The following is a 22,037-nucleotide window of genomic DNA, read 5'->3' on the forward strand; positions in this document are numbered from 1 at the left end:
TACTCTACTTCTGTATCAAACATATGAACCATGGGAATCAACAACCTCTTCTGCCCTAGCGCTTTCATGATGTGTGTGTGTGTGTGTATGTGTGTATATATATATATATATATATATATATACATACATATATACAAAATAGGAAAAAGAAGGCAGCACTCATAAAGTTTCATGTGAAAAAAAAATGGAGATTTAATCGACCCACATCACTGCGCGACGTTTCAGCTCACTGAACCTTTTTCAAGGCTTGAAAAAGGCTCAGGGAGCCGAAACGTCGCGCAGTGATGTGGGTCGATTAAATCTCCATATTTTTTTCACATGAAACTTTGGGAGTGCTGCCTTCTTTTTCCTATTTTGTATATATGTTGGATAAATGCTTGGACCATTCTATCCAGGGGGCTAGGCACCCGCTATTGGTGAGCATTGTGCTGTTCTCTATATATATATATATATATATATATATATATATATATATATATATATATATATATATATATATATATATATATAATCTATCCCGATTATAATGCATTTGGTATTGTACAGTATGCATGTCCACTTTGCATATTGCCCACCCACATAGTATTTTGCCCATCCAGAGAGCCACGTAGTATGGAGACAAATTTGAAAAATATATATATTTTATTTGTTTTCACATGACATTTTCACTGTTGATGATCCATAGGGGATTACGGAGTAGGGGAGGGATAAATTGGCCGAGTTTATTAACATATAAATATATTTGTATACTCACCTTCCGAAGTCCCGTTGAAGCAGTGCTATACTCACCCTACGCCACCTTTCCCAGGGACCGTAAGCTGCCGCTTTCAATGGAGTGGTCCTGGGAGTGGCAAAGGCGACGGAGGGTGAGTATAGCAGGTGTGATAGCCTTTTTTTTAATTTTTATCTTAAATTAAGTTTTTTTTAAACTATTGATGATGCATAGGCACAAGGATTAATTACCGGGCGTCAGGCCAATGACTGCAGGGCAGTAGGCAGAGTGGATTATGGACGTTATAAAACTGAAGTCTCTAGTGTTTTCAAGACAAGATCCCTACAAATTTTGATAGTAGGTGCCCATCTCGCTGTACCGGTCCGTGGACGTAGGAGGTCCTTGTGAAAAGTCTGCAAAAGAAGGAGGTGCAGGTGGTGTCCAGAACTGAGAATGATGTGGGCCTGGTCTGCGGACAGGAGTGCTGTGCATGGGCTCCTGTGGTGGTCCCAAATAAAACTGGCTACTGGGCTGACGCTCGGTGATGTTCAACATAGATGTGTCGCTCAGTTTTCCAGCGGCTGCCGCGTTCAGAACGTCAAACATCAATCGCTCCGCGTGAGATCGTTGGGTAACGTCCAATTTGTTTAACCGTTCCTCAACCAAGGTTGGGAATGCGGAGAGCTGGGTTGCCGCATGCTTGGACAAGATGTTGTTAGCCATTGCCAGGAGATCCACAGGTGTCCCCGCTGTCGACTTTCTTTTGCCAGATGGCCGCTGTGGACGTGTCTGATCCTCGAGACACGGGCTTCTGGAGGACTGATGGGACTGGACATCGTTCCCTTCTGGTCTTTCCCGCTGTTGAAGAGGCACCTGCGATTCAAGCAAAAAGAAAAAAAAATTAAAAGTCAATAACATACAAACAACTCAGCCTAGAGCCCCACCTCTCCAACACCTCTATTCCTGTTCATGGGAAGCTATGAGGAACTAGGTAGCAAACCACAGGGGTTACAGAGCTTTCAGAGCTGGGCTGAACTACATTGGGCAGCAATACTGTACGTACAAATGTGCGGAAGACACAATATGTTAATGTATTTATCTTTATGTTATAGACTTTGGAAATTATTAAAAATGCATTTAAAGGAGGGGGGAGTACTGTTTGGACATACTTCTCAGAACAGGAAGTGACAACTGTTATTAACAGGGGGATTAAACATGAAAAATGTGAATCATTATTATTGGAAACCATGCAGTCTCATAAACCTACAAGACACACGGCATGATACTAGAAGGGAAGCTAGGGGGTACTTACATGCTCGTCCGGAGACTCGGGCAGGTTCTCTTCAGGCGATGGTGCACATATGCTTGTGACAGTCTGGCACGGACGAGGAATTTCCTGGTCCCGAGTGAACGCCAGCAGGTCATAGTACCACAACTTGGGCACATAGACGTCGTCAGTTCCGGCCCCAGACTTCAGCGACTTTTCCACCTTGTTCAACTCTTTTTTGTAGACTGTGCGGAGAGCCTGGATTTTTTTACGCACAATGTGTTCATCCACCGTCTCAGTGGGATGATGCTCCTTGTAGATGGCCACCAGGTTCTCATACGCATCTTTCTTTTTGTAGCGGTTGCTGTAATCCGCCGACTTTATCTTCCACAAGCAGGGCAGGGAGCGGTACATCTCTATGAGTGCCCGAACACAGTCTTGTTCATTGGCAGACATCTAAAAAAAAATTAAAAAAATGAAGCAACATCAAGCAAGAAAGTTGTGGCCCCTGTGCCTTTCCTAATGTGAGCAGCCTTCTCTTGTATGGGATGGGCCGTGCGCTCTTTCCTTTTGGTAGCCACCATTTTAGGGATGGAATGGTTCGTATGCTTTTTTTATATTATTAATACCAATTTTGGGGCTTGAAAATGGCAGATTAAAAAAAAAAAAAAAAAAAAAAAAAAAAATTACCATGAAAGATTTAATAAGAACGCTGATGAGTTCAAAATCTCCAACCAGGTCGCTCACAAGAAGCTAGAGAACGATGTAAAGGTCTCGATTTACAACCACGACGCTCACGAGATGTTAAATCAATACGGAGCAGAATTCCAGATTTCAAAACAAGACGCTCACGAGAGGTTATAAAACAAAGACGCTGCAAAGATCTTGATTTCCAACCAGTACGCTTACGAGATGGAGAATGAACACGATGCAGAGTTGTGGATTTCCAACCTATTGCAAGATGCTCGTAGTTGAAATACGCACAAGTGATTGAACAGTTGACTCAAGCTTTTTATATCGGAACCTTGCTATAGAACCTACCTATAGATGATCCCGCTGTGGCCTATCACAGTTCACAGGGAGACATCACACCCACTCCATTGTATAACGTTATGGCGTCACCATTTTTTTTTTATTAAATAAAGTAAAAGCCTTTTTTTGTAATGGCTGTTGTAATCCCCATGTAGGCTGTGGCGACAGATGGCATCTCCTTTTGTAAAGTCATGTTATGGCGTCACCTTTTTTAATGTCATTATGTCCTCCCCTTTGTCATTGTAATGTATTGTAAAGACCCCCTTTATTTATAATGTAGACACCACATCACAGACTATTGCGACACAATGGCATCTCCTTTGTAAAGTCATGTTCTGAGGTCACTTTTTTAATGTTATAATGTAATGTAAAGGCGTCTCCTTTTGTAATTGTTATGTATTGTAAAGACCTCCTTTATGGAATGTACACACCACCTCCCAGGCTTTATCAGGACAGAGGGAGTCACCTTTTGTAATAGCGTATCCTTTTTTTTATTTTAGGTAATACTTTATCACTTGGCGGTCCCCTATCCTTTGTAATTGCATATTTTATTGTATTAATCAGGCGATATGTATTGGACCTAGGCTATCATAGTATGGGAAGTTTATGTGATCGTGGTAAATTGATATTTTCCAAGAAAACGTTTAAAATTTAAATCTATTACGGGCGTCACTGCAATGTATTGTAAAGGCGTCTCCTTTTTAATGTACAACGCCTACCTGGCTAGAGCAAGACGCTGCGACGGCCCCTATGATCGTTGCTGGCGTCGTTGCTTTTGGTGTCAAACACAACGATACACGCCAATCGAACGACAAAATAAAGTTCTGAACTTTCAGCGCCGACTAGCGACATCACAGCGGGATCCAGATCGCTGCTGCGTGTCAAACACAACGATATCGCTAACGAGGACGCTGTTACGTCACAGATCGTTGTCGTTCTCGTTGTAAAATCGTCTAGTGTGACGGTACCTTTAGTAATGAAAAGGTGTCAGCCAGGCACCCTCATTACTAAGCTAATAAGTAAACACACAAGCACACACAAAAACATGCACAGGCACTGTAACCAGCCTAAGTAGAAACATAAGCCTATTACTTGGTTTTAATGACAGCTACTGACAGCAAGCCCTAATCCCTTTACCCTGCTACTGCATCAGAATGCTAAAGAAGTTGTTGAAGGAAGAAATTTCATCACAAAACTTAAAAAAAAACATTGTTCAGTTTAGAATGCCTTACTTGCTGTACAAAATATAAGCAAAACTGCTGCAAAACATGCCAAAAAAGTGGCAAAATGTGCGTTTTTGCTGCCATGAGATGTTGGAACCTTGCAGAAATTTCTGCAAGCAAATACTCAACATGCACACATACCCTAAGGCTAGTGTCACTCTAGCTATTTTAAATTCAGTCCAATTTTGTTCCTGCAAAATCGGAATAATGTAGTACAAGTTTCATGCGTTTTTAATGTGAATACAATCCGATTTTTAACACTTCCATCCAATTTATATCCTAATGCAGTGTGATTGCTATGCGATTTTGGCATGAGCTTTTACATAGAGCAATTCATTATTTCATTTACACATCGTTTTCAAAGGAAATATTCTAAAAAAACACAAAGATAAACAGATAGATACAGTACAGACCAAAAGTGGACACACCATCTCATTTGAATATTTTTCTGTATTTTCATGACTATGAAAACTGTACATTCACACTGAAGGCATCAAAACTATGAATTTACACATGTGGAATTATATACAATTATATACTATTATAAAGTGTGAAACAACTGAAAATATGTCTTATATTGTAGGTTTTTCAAAATAGCCACTTTTTGCTTTGATGACTTCTTTGCACACTCTTGGCATTCTCTTGATGAGCTTCAAGAGGTAGTCACTGGGAATGGTTTTCACTTCACAGGTGTGCCCTGTCAGGATTAATAAGTGGGATTTCTTGCCTAATAAATGGGGTTGGGACCATCAGTTGTGTTGAGCAGAAGTCTGGTGGATACACAGCTGATAGTCCTACTGAATAGACTGTTAGAATTTGTATTATGGAAAGGAAAACAAGTGGCCATCATTACTTTAAGAAATGAAGGTCAGTCAGTCCGAAAAATTGGGAAAACTTTGAAAGTGTCCTCAACTGCAGTTGCAAAAACCATCAAGCGCTTCAAAGAAACTGGCTCACTTGAGGATCGCTCCAGGAAAGGAAGACCAAGAGTCACCTCTGTTATGTTTGCTAATGACAGGTGTTATGAAGGCAATCCAGAAACACAGTGTGCTTAGCGATCAGAGCGCACACAGTGATCTGACAAATACCCAAAAATACAAGAACGAGCTCTGAGACGTGGAAACTCTGTAGACTGCACACCTGATCCTATCCTAAACACAACTAAAAGCGGCTGTGGATAGCGCCTAACAACTACCTAGGCAACTCGGCACAGCCTAAGAAACTAGCTAGCCTGAAGATAGAAAAATAGGCCTGACTTGCCCCAGAGAAATTCCCCAAAGGAAAAGGCAGCCCCCCACATATAATGACTGTGAGTAAGATGAAAAGACAAAACGTAGGGATGAAATAGATTCAGCAAAGTGGGGCCCGATATTCTAGGACAGAGCGAGGACAGTAAAGCAAACTTTGCAGTCTACAAAAAACCCTAAAGCAAAACCACGCAAAGGGGGCAAAAAAAACCTACCGTGCCGAACTAACGGCACGGCGGTACACCCTTTGCGTCTCAGAGCTTCCAGCAAAACAAAAGACAAGCTGGACAGAAAAAAAGCAACAAAAAAGCAAAAAGCACTTAGCTATACAGAGCAGCAGGTCACAGGAACAATCAGGAGAAGCTCAGATCCAACACTGAAACATTGACAAGGAGCAAGGATAGCAGCATCAGGCGGAGTTAAGTAATGAAGCAGTTAACGAGCTCACCAGAACACCTGAGGGAGGAAGCTCAGAAGCTGCAGTACCACTTGTGACCACAGGAGTGAATTCAGCCACAGAATTCACAACAGTACCCCCCCCTTGAGGAGGGGTCACCGAACCCTCACCAGAGCCCCCAGGCCGACCAGGATGAGCCGCATGAAAGGCACGAACAAGATCGGAAGCATGAACATCAGAGGCAAAAACCCAGGAATTATCTTCCTGAGCATAACCCTTCCATTTAACCAGATACTGGAGTTTCCGTCTAGAAACACGAGAATCCAAAATCTTCTCCACAATATACTCCAATTCCCCCTCCACCAAAACCGGGGCAGGAGGCTCAACAGATGGAACCATAGGTGCCACGTATCTCCGCAACAACGACCTATGGAATACATTATGTATGGAAAAGGAGTCTGGGAGGGTCAAACGAAAAGACACAGGATTGAGAACCTCAGAAATCCTATACGGACCAATAAAACGAGGTTTAAATTTAGGAGAGGAAACCTTCATAGGAATATGACGAGAAGATAACCAAACCAGATCCCCAACACGAAGTCGGGGACCCACACGGCGTCTGCGATTAGCGAAAAGTTGAGCTTTCTCCTGGGACAAGATCAAATTGTCCACTACCTGAGTCCAGATCTGCTGCAACCTATCCACCACAGAATCCACACCAGGACAGTCCGAAGACTCAACCTGTCCTGAAGAGAAACGAGGATGGAACCCAGAATTGCAAAAAAATGGAGAAACCAAGGTAGCCGAGCTGGCCCGATTATTAAGGGCGAACTCAGCCAACGGCAAAAAGGACACCCAATCATCCTGGTCTGCAGAAACAAAACATCTCAGATATGTTTCCAAGGTCTGATTGGTTCGTTCGGTCTGGCCATTAGTCTGAGGATGGAAAGCCGAGGAAAAGGATAGGTCAATGCCCATCCTACCACAAAAGGCTCGCCAAAACCTTGAAACAAACTGGGAACCTCTGTCAGAAACAATATTCTCAGGAATGCCATGCAACCGAACCACATGCTGAAAGAACAAAGGTACCAAATCAGAGGAGGAAGGCAATTTAGCCAAGGGCACCAGATGGACCATTTTAGAAAAGCGATCACAGACCACCCAAATGACTGACATCTTTTGAGAAACGGGAAGGTCAGAAATGAAATCCATCGAAATATGTGTCCAAGGCCTCTTTGGGACCGGCAAGGGCAAAAGCAACCCACTGGCACGAGAGCAGCAGGGCTTAGCCCTAGCACAAATCCCACAGGACTGCACAAAATTACGTACATCCCGTGACAGAGATGGCCACCAGAAGGATCTAGCCACTAACTCTCTGGTACCAAAGATTCCAGGATGACCAGCCAACACCGAACAATGAAGTTCAGAGATAAGTTTATTAGTCCACCTATTAGGGACGAACAGTTTCTCTGCTGGACAACGATCAGGTTTATTCGCCTGAAATTTTTGCAGCACCCGCCGCAAATCAGGGGAGATGGCAGACACAATGACTCCTTCCTTGAGGATACCCGCTGGCTCAGATAAACCCGGAGAGTCGGGCACAAAACTCCTAGACAGAGCATCCGCCTTCACATTTTTAGAGCCCGGAAGGTACGAAATCACAAAGTCGAAGCGGGCAAAAAATAACGACCAACGGGCCTGTCTAGGATTCAAGCGCTTGGCAGACTCGAGATAAGTCAAGTTCTTATGATCAGTCAATACCACCACGCGATGCTTAGCTCCTTCAAGCCAATGACGCCACTCCTCGAATGCCCACTTCATGGCCAGCAACTCTCGATTGCCCACATCATAATTACGCTCAGTGGGCGAAAACTTCCTGGAGAAGAAAGCACATGGTTTCATCACTGAGCAATCAGAACCTCTCTGTGACAAAACCGCCCCTGCTCCAATCTCAGAAGCATCAACCTCGACCTGGAACGGAAGAGAAACATCTGGCTGACACAACACAGGGGCAGAACAAAAACGACGCTTCAACTCCTGAAAAGCTTCCACAGCAGCAGAAGACCAATTAACCAAATCAGCACCCTTCTTGGTCAAATCGGTCAATGGTTTGACAATGCTAGAAAAATTACAGATGAAGCGACGATAAAAATTAGCAAAGCCCAGGAACTTTTGCAGACTTTTCAGAGATGTCGGCTGAATCCAATCCTGGATGGCTTGGACCTTAACTGGATCCATCTCGATAGTAGAAGGGGTAAAGATGAACCCCAAAAATGAAACTTTCTGCACACCGAAGAGACACTTTGATCCCTTCACAAACAAAGAGTTAGCACGCAGGACCTGAAAAACCATTCTGACCTGCTTCACATGAGACTCCCAATCATCTGAGAAGATCAAAATGTCATCCAAGTAAACAATCAGGAATTTATCCAGATACTCACGGAAGATGTCATGCATAAAAGACTGAAACACAGATGGAGCATTGGCAAGTCCGAACGGCATCACTAGATACTCAAAATGACCCTCGGGCGTATTGAATGCAGTTTTCCATTCATCTCCTTGCCTGATTCTCACCAGATTATACGCACCACGAAGATCTATCTTAGTGAACCAACTAGCCCCCTTAATCCGAGCAAACAAGTCAGATAACAATGGCAAGGGATACTGAAATTTAACAGTGATCTTATTAAGAAGGCGGTAATCAATACACGGTCTCAGCGAACCATCCTTCTTGGCTACAAAGAAGAACCCTGCTCCCAGTGGTGATGACGATGGGCGAATATGTCCCTTCTCCAGGGATTCCTTCACATAACTGCGCATAGCGGCGTGTTCGGGCACGGATAAATTAAATAATCGACCTTTAGGGAATTTACTACCAGGAATCAAATTGATAGCACAATCACAATCCCTATGCGGAGGTAGAGCACCGGACTTGGGCTCTTCAAATACATCCTGATAATCAGACAAGAACTCTGGGACCTCAGAAGGGGTGGATGACGAAATCGACAAAAATGGAACATCACCATGTACCCCCTGACAACCCCAGCTGGATACCGACATGGAATTCCAATCCAATACTGGATTATGGGTTTGTAGCCATGGCAACCCCAACACGACCACATCATGCAGATTATGCAACACCAGAAAGCGAATAACTTCCTGATGTGCAGGAGCCATGCACATGGTCAGCTGGGCCCAGTATTGAGGTTTATTCTTGGCCAAAGGTGTAGCATCAATTCCTCTCAATGGAATAGGACACCGCAAAGGCTCCAAGAAAAACCCACAACGTTTAGCATAATCCAAATCCATCAGATTCAGGGCAGCGCCCGAATCCACAAACGCCATGACAGAAAACGACGACAAAGAGCAGATCAAGGTAATGGACAGAAGGAATTTGGACTGTACAGTACCAATGACGGCAGACCTAGCGGACCGCTTAGTGCGCTTAGGACAATCAGAAATAGCATGAGTGGAATCACCACAGTAGAAACACAGACCATTCAGACGTCTGTATTCCTGCCGTTCAACTCTAGTCATAGTCCTATCGCACTGCATAGGCTCAGGTTTAACCTCAGGCAGTACCGCCAAATGGTGCACAGATTTACGCTCGCGCAAGCGTCGACCGATCTGAATGGCCAAAGACAAAGACTCATTCAAACCAGCAGGCATAGGAAATCCCACCATGACATCCTTAAGAGCCTCAGAGAGACCCTTTCTGAACAAAGCGGCCAGCGCAGATTCATTCCACTGAGTGAGTACTGACCATTTCCTAAATTTCTGACAATATACTTCTATATCATCCTGACCCTGGCACAAAGCCAGCAAATTTTTCTCAGCCTGATCCACTGAATTAGGCTCATCGTACAGCAATCCGAGCGCCAGGAAAAACGCATCGACACTACTCAATGCAGGGTCTCCTGGCGCAAGAGAAAATGCCCAGTCTTGAGGGTCGCCGCGCAAAAAATAAATAATAATCAAAACCTGTTGAATAGGATTACCAGAAGAATGAGGTTTCAAGGCCAGAAATAGCTTACAATTATTTTTGAAACTTAGAAACTTAGTTCTATCTCCAAAAAACAAATCAGGAATAGGAATTCTTGGTTCTAACATAGATTTCTGATCAATAGTATCTTGAATTTTTTGTACATTTACAACGAGATTATCCATTGAAGAGCACAGACCCTGAATATCCATGTCCACACCTGTGTCCAGAATCACCCAAATGTCTAGGGGAAAAAAAAAAAGTGAACACAGAGCAGAAAAAAAAAAAAAATGATGTCAGAACTTTTTCTTTCCCTCTATTGAGAATCATTAGTTAGGCTCCTTGTACTGTTATGTTTGCTAATGACAGGTGTTATGAAGGCAATCCAGAAACACAGTGTGCTTAGCGATCAGAGCGCACACAGTGATCTGACAAATACCCAAAAATACAAGAACGAGCTCTGAGACGTGGAAACTCTGTAGACTGCACACCTGATCCTATCCTAAACACAACTAAAAGCGGCTGTGGATAGCGCCTAACAACTACCTAGGCAACTCGGCACAGCCTAAAAAACTAGCTAGCCTGAAGATAGAAAAATAGGCCTGACTTGCCCCAGAGAAATTCCCCAAAGGAAAAGGCAGCCCCCCACATATAATGACTGTGAGTAAGATGAAAAGACAAAACGTAGGGATGAAATAGATTCAGCAAAGTGGGGCCCGATATTCTAGGACAGAGCGAGGACAGTAAAGCGAACTTTGCAGTCTACAAAAAACCCTAAAGCAAAACCACGCAAAGGGGGCACAAAAAACCCACCGTGCCGAACTAACGGCACGGCGATACACCCTTTGCGTCTCAGAGCTTCCAGCAAAACAAAAGACAAGCTGGACAGAAAAAAAGCAACAAAAAAGCAAAAAGCACTTAGCTATACAGAGCAGCAGGTCACAGGAACAATCAGGAGAAGCTCAGATCCAACACTGAAACATTGACAAGGAGCAAGGATAGCAGCATCAGGCGGAGTTAAGTAATGAAGCAGTTAACGAGCTCACCAGAACACCTGAGGGAGGAAGCTCAGAAGCTGCAGTACCACTTGTGACCACAGGAGTGAATTCAGCCACAGAATTCACAACACACCTCTGCTTCTGAGGACAAGTTTATCCGGGTCACCAGCCTCAGAAATCGCAGGTTAACAGCAGCTCAGATTAGAGACCAGGTCAATGCCACACAGTTCTAACAGCAGACACATCTGTACAACAACTGTTAAGAGGAGACTTTGTGCAGCAGGCCTTCATGGTAAAATAGCTGCTAGGAAACCACTGCTAAGGACAGGCAACAAGCAGAAGAAACTTGTTTGGGCTAAATAACACAAGGAATGAACATTCGACCAGTGGAAATCTGGGCTTTAGTCTGATGAGTTCAAATTTGAGATCTTTGGTTCCAACCACCGTGTCTTTGTGTCACACAGAAAAGGTGAACAGATGGACTCTACATGCCTGGTTCCCACTGTGAAGCATGGAGGAGGAGGTGTGATGGTGTGGGGGTGCTTTGCTGGTGACACTGTTGGGGATTTATTCAAAATTGAAGGCATAGTGAATCAGCATGGCTACCACAGCATCATGCAGCGGCATGCTATTCCATGCAGTTTGCGGTTAGTTGGACCATCATTTATTTTTCAACAGGACAATGACCCCAAACACTCCTCCAGGCTGTGTAAGGGCTATTTGACCAAGAAGGAGAGTGATGGGGCGCTACGCCAGATGACCTGGCCTCCACAGTCACCAGACCTGAACCCAATCGAGAGGGTTTGGGGTGAGCTGGACCGCAGAGTGAAGGCAAAAAGGACAACAAGTGCTAAGCATCTCTGGGAACTCCTTCAAGATTGTTAGAAGACCATTCCCGGTGACTACCTCTTGAAGCTCATCAAGAGAATGCCAAGAGTGTGCAAAGCATTCATCAAAGCAAAAGGTGGCTACTTTGAAGAACCTACAATATAAGACATAATTTCACTTTTTTGTTAAGTATATAATTCCACATGTGTTAATTCATAGCTTTGATGCCTTCAGTGTGAATTACAATATTCATAGTCAGAAAGGTCCTTGGAGTTCACAGCCAATGAACGCGCTTAGCCTATCTGACATCAGCGCGAGCTCATGGGTTCTTGCCATGAGTTCATGAGTACTTGCAGTAATTTTAAAGGCAAAATACTTCATTTTCAGGAACAATTTCAAGGGTGTCAACAATTTTAGCTAAGACTGTTTATACACAGAGGGTGAAATAAGTATTTTATAATTATATTTATTTTTAAAGGAGCTGTTGACAGGAAATTATCATCAGGACTGGCGCATAGCAAATGTGGTGCCAATATTCAAAAAGGGCTCCAAAAGTGAACCTGGAAATTATAGGCCAGTAAGTCTAACCTCTATTGTTGGTAAAATATTTGAAGGGTTTCTGAGGGATGTTATTCTGGATTATCTCAATGAGAATAACTGTTTAACTCCATATCAGCATGGGATTATGAGAAATTGCTCCTGTCAAACCAATCTAATCAGTTTTTATGAAGAGGTAAGCTATAGGCTGGACCACGGTGAGTCATTGGACGTGGTATATCTCGATTTTTCCAAAGCGTTTGATACCGTGCCGCACAAGAGGTTGGTACACAAAATGAGAATGCTTGGTCTGGGGGAAAATGTGTGTAAATGGGTTAGTAACTGGCTAAGTGATAGAAAGCAGAGGGTGGTTATAAATGGTATAGTCTCTAACTGGGTCGCTGTGACCAGTGGGGTACCGCAGGGGTCAGTATTGGGACCTGTTCTCTTCAACATATTCATTAATGATCTGGTAGAAGGTTTACACAGTAAAATATCGATATTTGCAGATGATACAAAACTATGTAAAGCAGTTAATACAAGAGAAGATAGTATTCTGCTACAGATGGATCTGGATAAGTTGGAAACTTGGGCTGAAAGGTGGCAGATGAGGTTTAACAATGATAAATGTAAGGTTATACACATGGGAAGAAGGAATCAATGTCACCATTACACACTGAATGGGAAACCACTGGGTAAATCTGACAGGGAGAAGGACTTGGGGATCCTAGTTAATGATAAACTTACCTGGAGCAGCCAGTGCCAGGCAGCAGCTGCCAAGGCAAACAGGATCATGGGGTGCATTAAAAGAGGTCTGGATACACATGATGAGAGCATTATACTGCCTCTGTACAAATCCCTAGTTAGACCGCACATGGAGTACTGTGTCCAGTTTTGGGCACCGGTGCTCAGGAAGGATATAATGGAACTAGAGAGAGTACAAAGGAGGGCAACAAAATTAATAAAGGGGATGGGAGAACTACAATATCCAGATAGATTAGCAAAATTAGGATTATTTAGTCTAGAAAAAAGACGACTGAGGGGCGATCTAATAACCATGTATAAGTATATAAGGGGACAATACAAATATCTCGCTGAGGATCTCTTTATACCAAGGAAGGTGACGGGCACAAGGGGGCATTCTTTGCGTCTGGAGGAGAGAAGGTTTTTCCACCAACATAGAAGAGGATTCTTTACTGTTAGGGCAGTGAGAATCTGGAATTGCTTGCCTGAGGAGGTGGTGATGGCGAACTCAGTCGAGGGGTTCAAGAGAGGCCTGGATGTCTTCCTGGAGCAGAACAATATTGTATCATACAATTATTAGGTTCTGTAGAAGGACGTAGATCTGGGGATTTATTATGATGGAATATAGGCTGAACTGGATGGACAAATGTCTTTTTTCGGCCTTACTAACTATGTTACTATGTTACTATGTTACCAGATGTCGCTAACAAACCATCAAATCTACACAAACAAAAAAATCCAACCATACATGTTCATAAATTAATTATTATGTGAAATAATGAGAAATGGCACAGGGAAAAAGTATTAAACACGCTTACTGAAATTTATTTAATACTTTGTACAAAACATTTCTTTTTGGTTATAACAGCTTCAAGACACCTCCTATATGGAAAAATTAGTTGCATGTGTTGCTCTGTGTGCTTTTTGCCCATTCTCCCACGCAAACACAAAAAATTATGATTTTTCAATGGGCTTCTTTTATGAATATGCATTGCATATACAACTTCCTTCTCACCCCCAATAGGGTGGTCTTTTTTTCTCATTTCTCATTCACAGGTCCTCTACTAGAGGCCTGGGAGTGTGAGGGTTCTGCACAGGATCTTAGTTGTTCCCAGCATTGCGGTTTTCTGGACAGAGAGTTCAGACATTGCCCCTGGGATCTGTTGTAGCCATATTCCCAACTTAGGGACCGCTGCTACAAATGTTCATATCACCACTGGAATCAATGTTGCATTCACCATCCACATCTTCTCCAGTTCTCCTTTGAGGCCCTGGTGTTTCTCCAGTTTCTCATAATCCTTCTTTCTGATGTTGCTGTCACTTGGCACTGCCACATCTGTTATCATTGCTGTCTTCTGATCCTTGTCTACTATAACAATGTCTGGTTGGTTAGCCAACACTTACTTATCCATCTGGATCTTGAAGTCCCACGGGATTTTAGTTTTTTCTTTCTCCACTACTTTCTCTCACCTGGACTTAGGAGGACTTAGACAATATCAAAATAGAAAAAGTAGGCGCGCACTTACCCTGTTGCGGTGAATATCACTTTATTAGGACATATAAACAAAAGGATAGCAGGGAGGGATAGAGTCAGCCACGTTCAACGATCGTTTCGTGCTCTACGGCACTTCAACGGGTTCAACGGGTTGAAGTGCCGTAGAGCACGAAACAATCGTTGTCCGTGGCTGACTCTATCCCTCCCTGCTATCCTTTTGTTTATATGTCCTAATAAAGTAATATTCACCGCAACAGGGTAAGTGCGCGCCTACTTTTTCTATTTTGCCATTGGATTCTGTATACATTTTTTCTGGCAGCAGCACCCCGTTGATTCAGGTGTAAAGGATTCATACAGCCAGTATCACTTTCTGTGGTGCTAGACCGATAATATAATACGGTCATTGAGTTTGACCTTTGAGCAGTGCGGATTTGTGTTTTCTCTACTATTGGACTTAGACAATATGCTGTGCAGATGTTCCTGTATACAATTCCCGCTACTTGGTTGTGGAATTCGGTATACAATGTTCCTGCTTGCATTTTGCTTTCAGCCACCTGTGTTGGATGGTTTCTGTGGTTTCTTTGCATAGTTTGCACATTGGGTCTTGTCTTGTGTGGTAGATTCCTGCTTCTATGGATCTGCTACTTAGTGCTTGCTCTTGTGCCGCTATGATTAGTGCTTCTGTGCTGTCTCAAAGTCCAGCTTTCTCCAGCCATTGGTAGGAGAATCAGTGAATTGATGTCTCATTCATTTTTCACATACAGCTTGATGTCATCCATGTAGAGGAGGTGACTGATGGTGCTTCCACTCTTGAACTTGTATTCATAGCCAGACTCTGTAATTACCTGACTGAGGGGGGTCAACCCTATGCAGAACAGCAAAAAGGACAGTGCATCACCTTGGTATATGCCGCATTTGATGGTCACTTTTGCTAGTTGTCTTGAGTTGATTTCCAATCTTGTTCTCCATATCCCAATTGAGTTTCTGAGGAAGGTTCTTAATTTCCTGTTTACACTGTAGAGAGCCAAGCATGCGAAAGATCCATGTGTGTGGCATAGGCTTTCCTGTAGCCAATCCAGGCTGAGCTGAGATTGGTCTGTCTAGATCTTGAGCCTTGATAAACTGATGTTGGTCCCGATGCCTTTCTGAGCTGGATTTTTGTACTGGTTAATATAGTTCTATAGCTTGGTGGCTATGATGCCTGACAAGAGCTTCCATTATGTTGTAAGGCAGGTTGTTGGGCAGTAGTTGGATGGAGAGGTTTCTTTGTGAGGATCCTTTATGGTCAGAACTGTTCTTCCTTTTGTTAGCCAAGCTGGGTGGTTGCCTGCCTCTAGCAGTTGGTTCATCTGCTTTGCCATGCATTCATGTACCACTGTTAATTTCTTTAGCCAGTAGGTGTGGATCATACAACAGCTGCTGGCCAAGGGAAGAAGCAAAAGAGTACAGTATATAGACAGGACAGCATGGGATCGGAGCTGCTGCTGTTTGTGAGGTAAAATATTCTTAAAAACAAGCAGAGTAATGTTTTACCCCACAAAAAAAGAGTCAACTGCAATCACATGCTGTCCTGCCTCTATATTCCCTTTTGCTTCTTTCCCTACTTAGAAGATCTGGTGTAGCTGACCATGTTTCTGCATGATCAAGCACAAACTGTAGCCACTGTCCAGCACTGGCTAACAGTGGTTTACCATTTGGGCTCTCTATACTCGAAGCAGTGACTGAAAACCTGCCAGTGCCACTCCTATGAACCGAATGTGTGAGAAAAATCAGCAGTGCAAGTCTATGGGTCCTTAAAAAAATCAGACTGTACTTGGATGTCATCCTAGTGCAGTCCGATTTTCATGGATGGTTAGATACAGGGCCACCATCAGAGAATTACTGCCCTGAATGGCATATGGAGTCCGGTGGGAAGAGGGGGCCCACTTTGGGCCCCATGTCTTCTGCTCATTGGGCCCAGGCCCTAGAAGCAGGATTCTGCGGATGCAGTAAGTGAATCTGCACCCAAAATGCAGGTTCAGTTACTCTATTGCCATGCGGTCAGGATCATGGGACAGATGGGGCAGGATCATGGAACAGATGGGGTAGGATGGGACATCACATGGGGCAGAATGGATACTCATGAGGGCAGGATGGAAGAGCATATGGCTGGAGCAGGAAAGAGACAGAAGGGGCCAGGATGGGGATATTATTACCATACTAGCTAATTAAGGGATATTATTACTGCAGTGATGTATTTATTTATTTTTTTTAAGATATTGTTTGAAATAATCCTGTAGAATGTAAGCCCGCAAGGGCAGGGTCCTCACCCCTCTGTATCAGTCTGTCATTGTTAGTTTGTTTACTGTATGTGATATCTGTAACTTGCATGTAACCCCTTCTCATGTACAGCACCATGGAATCAATGGTGCTATATAAATAAATAAATAAATAATAATAATAAATAGGGGGTGGTTCTGTTACTGTGAAGAGCAACACTGTCTCCATTTGGGAAAACATTAAGTAATGTGTTCTGCAAGTGGAGCTCTAGATAACTGTTATTTCCTGCAGAGACTAGCCCTGGCTGGAAGAAGTGATGAAGGTCTGTGCTGGATGAAGATGAAAAGCAAAGATGAAGGACTTCACCTACAGACGTCATTTGTGAGTCAGAGTGTTACCTGTACACTGACACTATACACTGTATACTATATTCAGCGGTCCTGTGTACAATGTCACCAGTGATCACTGTGTTACCTTTACACTGACACTATATACAGAGCTTCCTGTGTATAATATTATTGATAACTGTATAATCTGTACAATATATACAGTTCTCGTGTGTATAATGTCACTGTTGATCATTGTATTAGCTGTACACTGACACTATATACAGAGCTCCTGTGTATAATGTCACCGGTAATCACTGTATTACCTGTACATAGACACTGTATACCAAGTACAGCTCTCCTGTGTATAATGGCACTTATATTAGTATTGTGTTTTTTTATTATTGACCAGTATTGTAGTTTTCAGTCACTATGTAGTGGTAATATGTTGTCCGGCCATGGTGTGGCGGTGTTTGTTCCCTGTATGTGCTATTGTTTGGTCACTGTGTGGTCGTAATATGTGATCTGGTCATGATGTCGTGGTATTTGTTCCTTGTATGTGGTGTTATTGGTCATCATGTGGTGGTAATATGTGGTCTGGACATGGTGTGTTGGTATTTATTCCTTGTATGTGGTATTATTCGGTTACTGTGGTGGTAATATGTGGTCTGGACATGATGTGGCGGTCTTTGTTACTTGTATTTGGTATTATAGGTCTGTATGTGGTGGTAATATGGTGTCTGGTCATGGAGCGGTGGTATTTGTCCCTTGTATGTAATATTATTAGTGATGAGCGAATATACTCGTTATTCGAGATTTCTCGAGCATGCTCGGGGGTCCTCCGAGTATTTTTTAGTGCTCGGAGATTTAGTTTTTATTGCCGCAGCTGAATGATTTACATCTGTTAGCCAGCATAAGTACACGTGGGGGTTGCCTGGTTGCTAGGGAATCCACACATGTACTTATGCTGGCTAACAGATGTAAATCATTCAGCTGCAGCAATAAAAACTAAATTTCCGAGCACTAAAAAATACTCGAGCATGCTCGAGAAATCTCTAGTAACGAGTATACAAAAAAGCTGATGAAACTTGTAACAAACTCTGATTAAATTTGGATAAAAATCTGAAATCACTGATAAAACTCATGAGTTTTTCTCATGCGTGAAAAAACTGATGTGTGAAAGAGACCTAATAGTTGTTTTTCTTCATTTTTCTCTTGAGCAAAATGACAGAAATAAGTTCTGCTTGAAAAACCCTTTTAATTATATTTTAGAAAAAACAAATCCATATTGCTGGGTTGGTAAATGTTGCATTTTGCCACATTAAAATGTCTTCTTGAACTGCAATGATAATTTGTAAAAAGGAAATAAGAAATATAGTAAAAGAAAAATTAAAACATAAAGCAAAAGACATTTCCTTTAATTTACGGGGGAAAAAAAATCAAATATGGCAACAAATCTAGCAGCCATATTTTATCATTTCATGTCATTGGAATAAAATAGCCAGGCTTCTTTTGAATTCTTATGATATGTGCACATGACGTATTTTTCAGGAAAATTCCATCTAGAGCTTACCTGAAAAAGTCCTACAAGAATTACATGAATAGTCATAAATCAAATATTAGCAACATATAAAGAATAAAAGTTAAAGTGCCAACACTATTTAGAAGTCCCAAAAAGTACAAATATATCTAATGTGCAGTACTGCAAATAATGATCAGTACTAGGGTTGAGCGACCTTGACTTTTTTAGGGTCGAGCCGGGTTTCGCGAAACCCGACTATCTCAAAAGTCGAGTCGAGTGAAATCGGCCGATTATGGCGAAAAGTCGAGGATCGACCGAAACACGAAACCCAATGCAAAGTCAATATTAATTTTTTTTTTCTTCTCTCTCTATCTCTCTCTCTCTATCTCTCTCTCTCTCTCTCTTTCTTTCTTTCTCTCTCTCTCTCTCCCTCTCTCGAAAATGAACGACCCGTTTCGCTCAACCCTAATCAGGACAAATACTAAACAGAGCACATTGATGCTCATCCACCAACAACCCGATGTGTGTTTCACTGATGCTTCTTCAGGGGTAAATAAAAAAAAATAGCAAAAACAAAATATATAAGACATAAAATATTTCCCTTATTTTGGGAGAAAAAACATTAAATATGACATTATACTTATAATTTTATTTCATTAGAATAAAATACTAGGCCTCTTTCATTCTTAGGGTATGTGCTCATTACATCTTTTTCAGAAAGATTTCATCTACAAGAAGCAACAAAAAAATGAACACATCATATGTCAAAAGTCGACATATACAGTGGGGCAAAAAAGTATTTAGTCAGACAGCAATAGTGCAAGTTCCACAACTTAAAAAGATGAGAGGCGTCTGTAATTTACATCATAGGTAGACCTCAACTATGGGAGACAAACTGAGAAAAAAAAATCCAGAAAATCACATTGTCTGTTTTTTTAACATTTTATTTGCATATTATGGTGGAAAATAAGTATTTGGTCAGAAACAAACAATCAAGATTTCTGGCTCTCACAGACCTGTAACTTCTTCTTTAAGAGTCTCCTCTTTCCTCCACTCATTACCTGTAGTAATGGCACCTGTTGTGAATTCTGTGGCTGAGTTCACTTCTATGGTCACAAGTGGTATTGCAGTCTCTGAGCTTCCTCCCTCAGGTGTTTTGGTGAGCTCGTTGGCTGCCTTGCTATTTAGCTCCACCTGAGTCTGTCTTCCTTGCTCCTTGTCAATGTTCCAGTGTTGGATCTGAGCTACTGCATCTTTCCTTGGGCCTGCTGCTCTGCTAGATAAGTGCTTCTAGTTTGTTTTCTGTTTTTTCTGTCCAGCTTGCTATTAACTTTTGCTGGAAGCTCTGAGAAGCAGAGGGGTGTACCGCCGTGCTGTTAGTTCGGCACGGTGGGTCTTTTTGCCCCCTTTGCGTGGTTTTCGTTTTAGGGTTTTTGTAGACTGCATAGTTCTCTTTGCTATCCTCGCTCTGTCTAGAATATCGGGCCTCACTTTGCTGAATCTATTTCATTCCTACGTTTGTCTTTTCATCTTGCTAACAGTCATTATATGTGGGGGCTGCCTATTCCTTTGGGGTATTTCTCTGAGGTAAGTCAGGCTTGTATTTCTATCTTCAGGCTAGTCAGCTCCTCAGGCAGTGCCGAGTTGCATAGGTAGTTGATAGGCGCAATCCACTGCTGCTTATAGTTGTTGTGAGGATAGATCAGGTACTGCAGTCTACAGAGATTCCACGTCTCAGAGCTCGTCCTATTGTTTTTGGTTATTGCCAGATCTCTGTATGTGCGCTGATTACTGCACGCTGTGTTGCCTGATTGCCAGCCATAACAGTACAAGGAGCCCTTCAATGATTTCCAATAGAGGGAAAAAAGAAATCCTGACATCATTTTTTTTTCTTAGCTCTGTCTTCAGTCTTTTTTTTCCCCTAGACATTAGAGTGCTTCAGGACACAGCTGTGGACATGGATATTCAGGCTCTGTGCTCCTCAATGGATAATCTCGTTGTAAATGTACAAAAGATTCAAGATACTATTGATCAGAAATCGATGCTAGAACCAAGAATTCCGATTCCTGATTTGTTTTTTGGTGACAGAACTAAGTTCCTGAGCTTCAGAAATAATTGTAAGCTATTTTTGGCCTTGAAACCTCATTCTTCTGGTAATCCTATTCAACAGGTTTTGATTATTATTTCTTTTTTGCGCGGCGACCCACAGGACTGGGCGTTTTCTCTTGCACCAGGAGATTCTGCATTGAGTAATGTTGATGCATTTTTCCAGGCGCTGGGATTGCTTTACGATGAGCCTAATTCAGTGGATCAAGCTGAGAAAAATCTGCTGGCTTTATGCCAGGGTCAGGATGATGTAGAAGTATATTGTCAGAAATTTAGGAAATGGTCAGTACTCACTCTGTGGAATGAATCTGCACTAGCGGCTTTGTTCAGAAAGGGTCTCTCTGAAGCTCTTAAGGATGTAATGGTGGGATTTCCTATGCCTGCTGGTTTGAATGAGTCTATGTCCTTGGCCATTCAGATCGGTCGTCGCTTGCGCGAGCGTAAGTCTGTGCACCATCTGGCGGTATTGTCTGAGAGTAAACCTGAGCCTATGCAGTGCGACAGGACTATGACTAAAGTAGAACGGCACGAACACAGACGTCTGAACAGACTGTGTTTCTATTGTGGTGATTCTACTCATGCTATTTCTAATTGTCCTAAACGCACTAGGCGGTTCGATAGCTCTGCCATTATTGGTACTGTACAGTCCAAATTCCTTTTGTCCATTACCTTAATGTGCTCTTTGTCATCATATTCTGTCATGGCGTTTGTGGATTCAGGCGCTGCCCTGAATCTGATGGATTTGGATTATGCTAAACGTTGTGGATTTTTCTTGGAGCCTTTGCGGTGTCCTATTCCGTTGAGAGGAATTGATGCTACACCTTTGGCCAAGAATAAGCCTCAGTACTGGGCCCAGCTGACCATGTGCATGGCTCCTGCACATCAGGAAGTTATTCGCTTTTTGGTACTGCATAATTTGCATGATGTGGTCGTGTTGGGGTTGCCATGGCTACAAACCCATAATCCAGTATTGGATTGGAACTCTATGTCGGTAACCAGCTGGGGTTGTCAGGGAGTACATGGTGATGTTCCATTTTTGTCTATTTCGTCATCCATTCCTTCTGACATCCCAGAGTTCTTGTCGGACTTTCAGGATGTATTTGAAGAGTCCAAGTCTGATGCCCTACCTCCGCATAGGAATTGTGATTGTGCTATCGATTTGATTCCTGGTAGTAAATTCCCTAAGGGTTGTTTATTTAATTTGTCCGTACCTGAACACACCGCTATGCGCAGTTATGTGAAGGAGTCCCTGGAGAAGGGACATATTCGCCCATCGTCGTCACCATTGGGAGCAGGGTTCTTTTTTGTAGCCAAGAAGGATGGTTCGCTAAGACCGTGTATTGATTACCGCCTTCTTAATAA

The 22,037-nt window shown here is 42.6% G+C and overlaps 1 protein-coding gene across 1 annotated transcript in view; it reads right to left on the minus strand.

The window, feature by feature from the left end:
* Nucleotides 1-15,205: 15,205 nt before the first annotated feature.
* The window catches only part of LOC138657443 (vomeronasal type-2 receptor 26-like), a 157,432-nt gene continuing 150,600 nt past the window's right edge, over nt 15,206-22,037 (minus strand). Inside the window, exons 7-9 of the mRNA XM_069745239.1 lie at nt 18,621-18,631; nt 15,389-15,476; nt 15,206-15,327 (exon numbers count right to left, since the gene is read on the minus strand). Coding sequence (XP_069601340.1) covers nt 15,206-15,327; nt 15,389-15,476; nt 18,621-18,631 — 221 coding nt within the window. The remainder of the gene's footprint in view (nt 15,328-15,388; nt 15,477-18,620; nt 18,632-22,037) is intronic.

This window comes from Ranitomeya imitator, chromosome 1 (assembly GCF_032444005.1).
Source record: "Ranitomeya imitator isolate aRanImi1 chromosome 1, aRanImi1.pri, whole genome shotgun sequence".
NCBI lineage: Eukaryota > Metazoa > Chordata > Amphibia > Anura > Dendrobatidae > Ranitomeya > Ranitomeya imitator.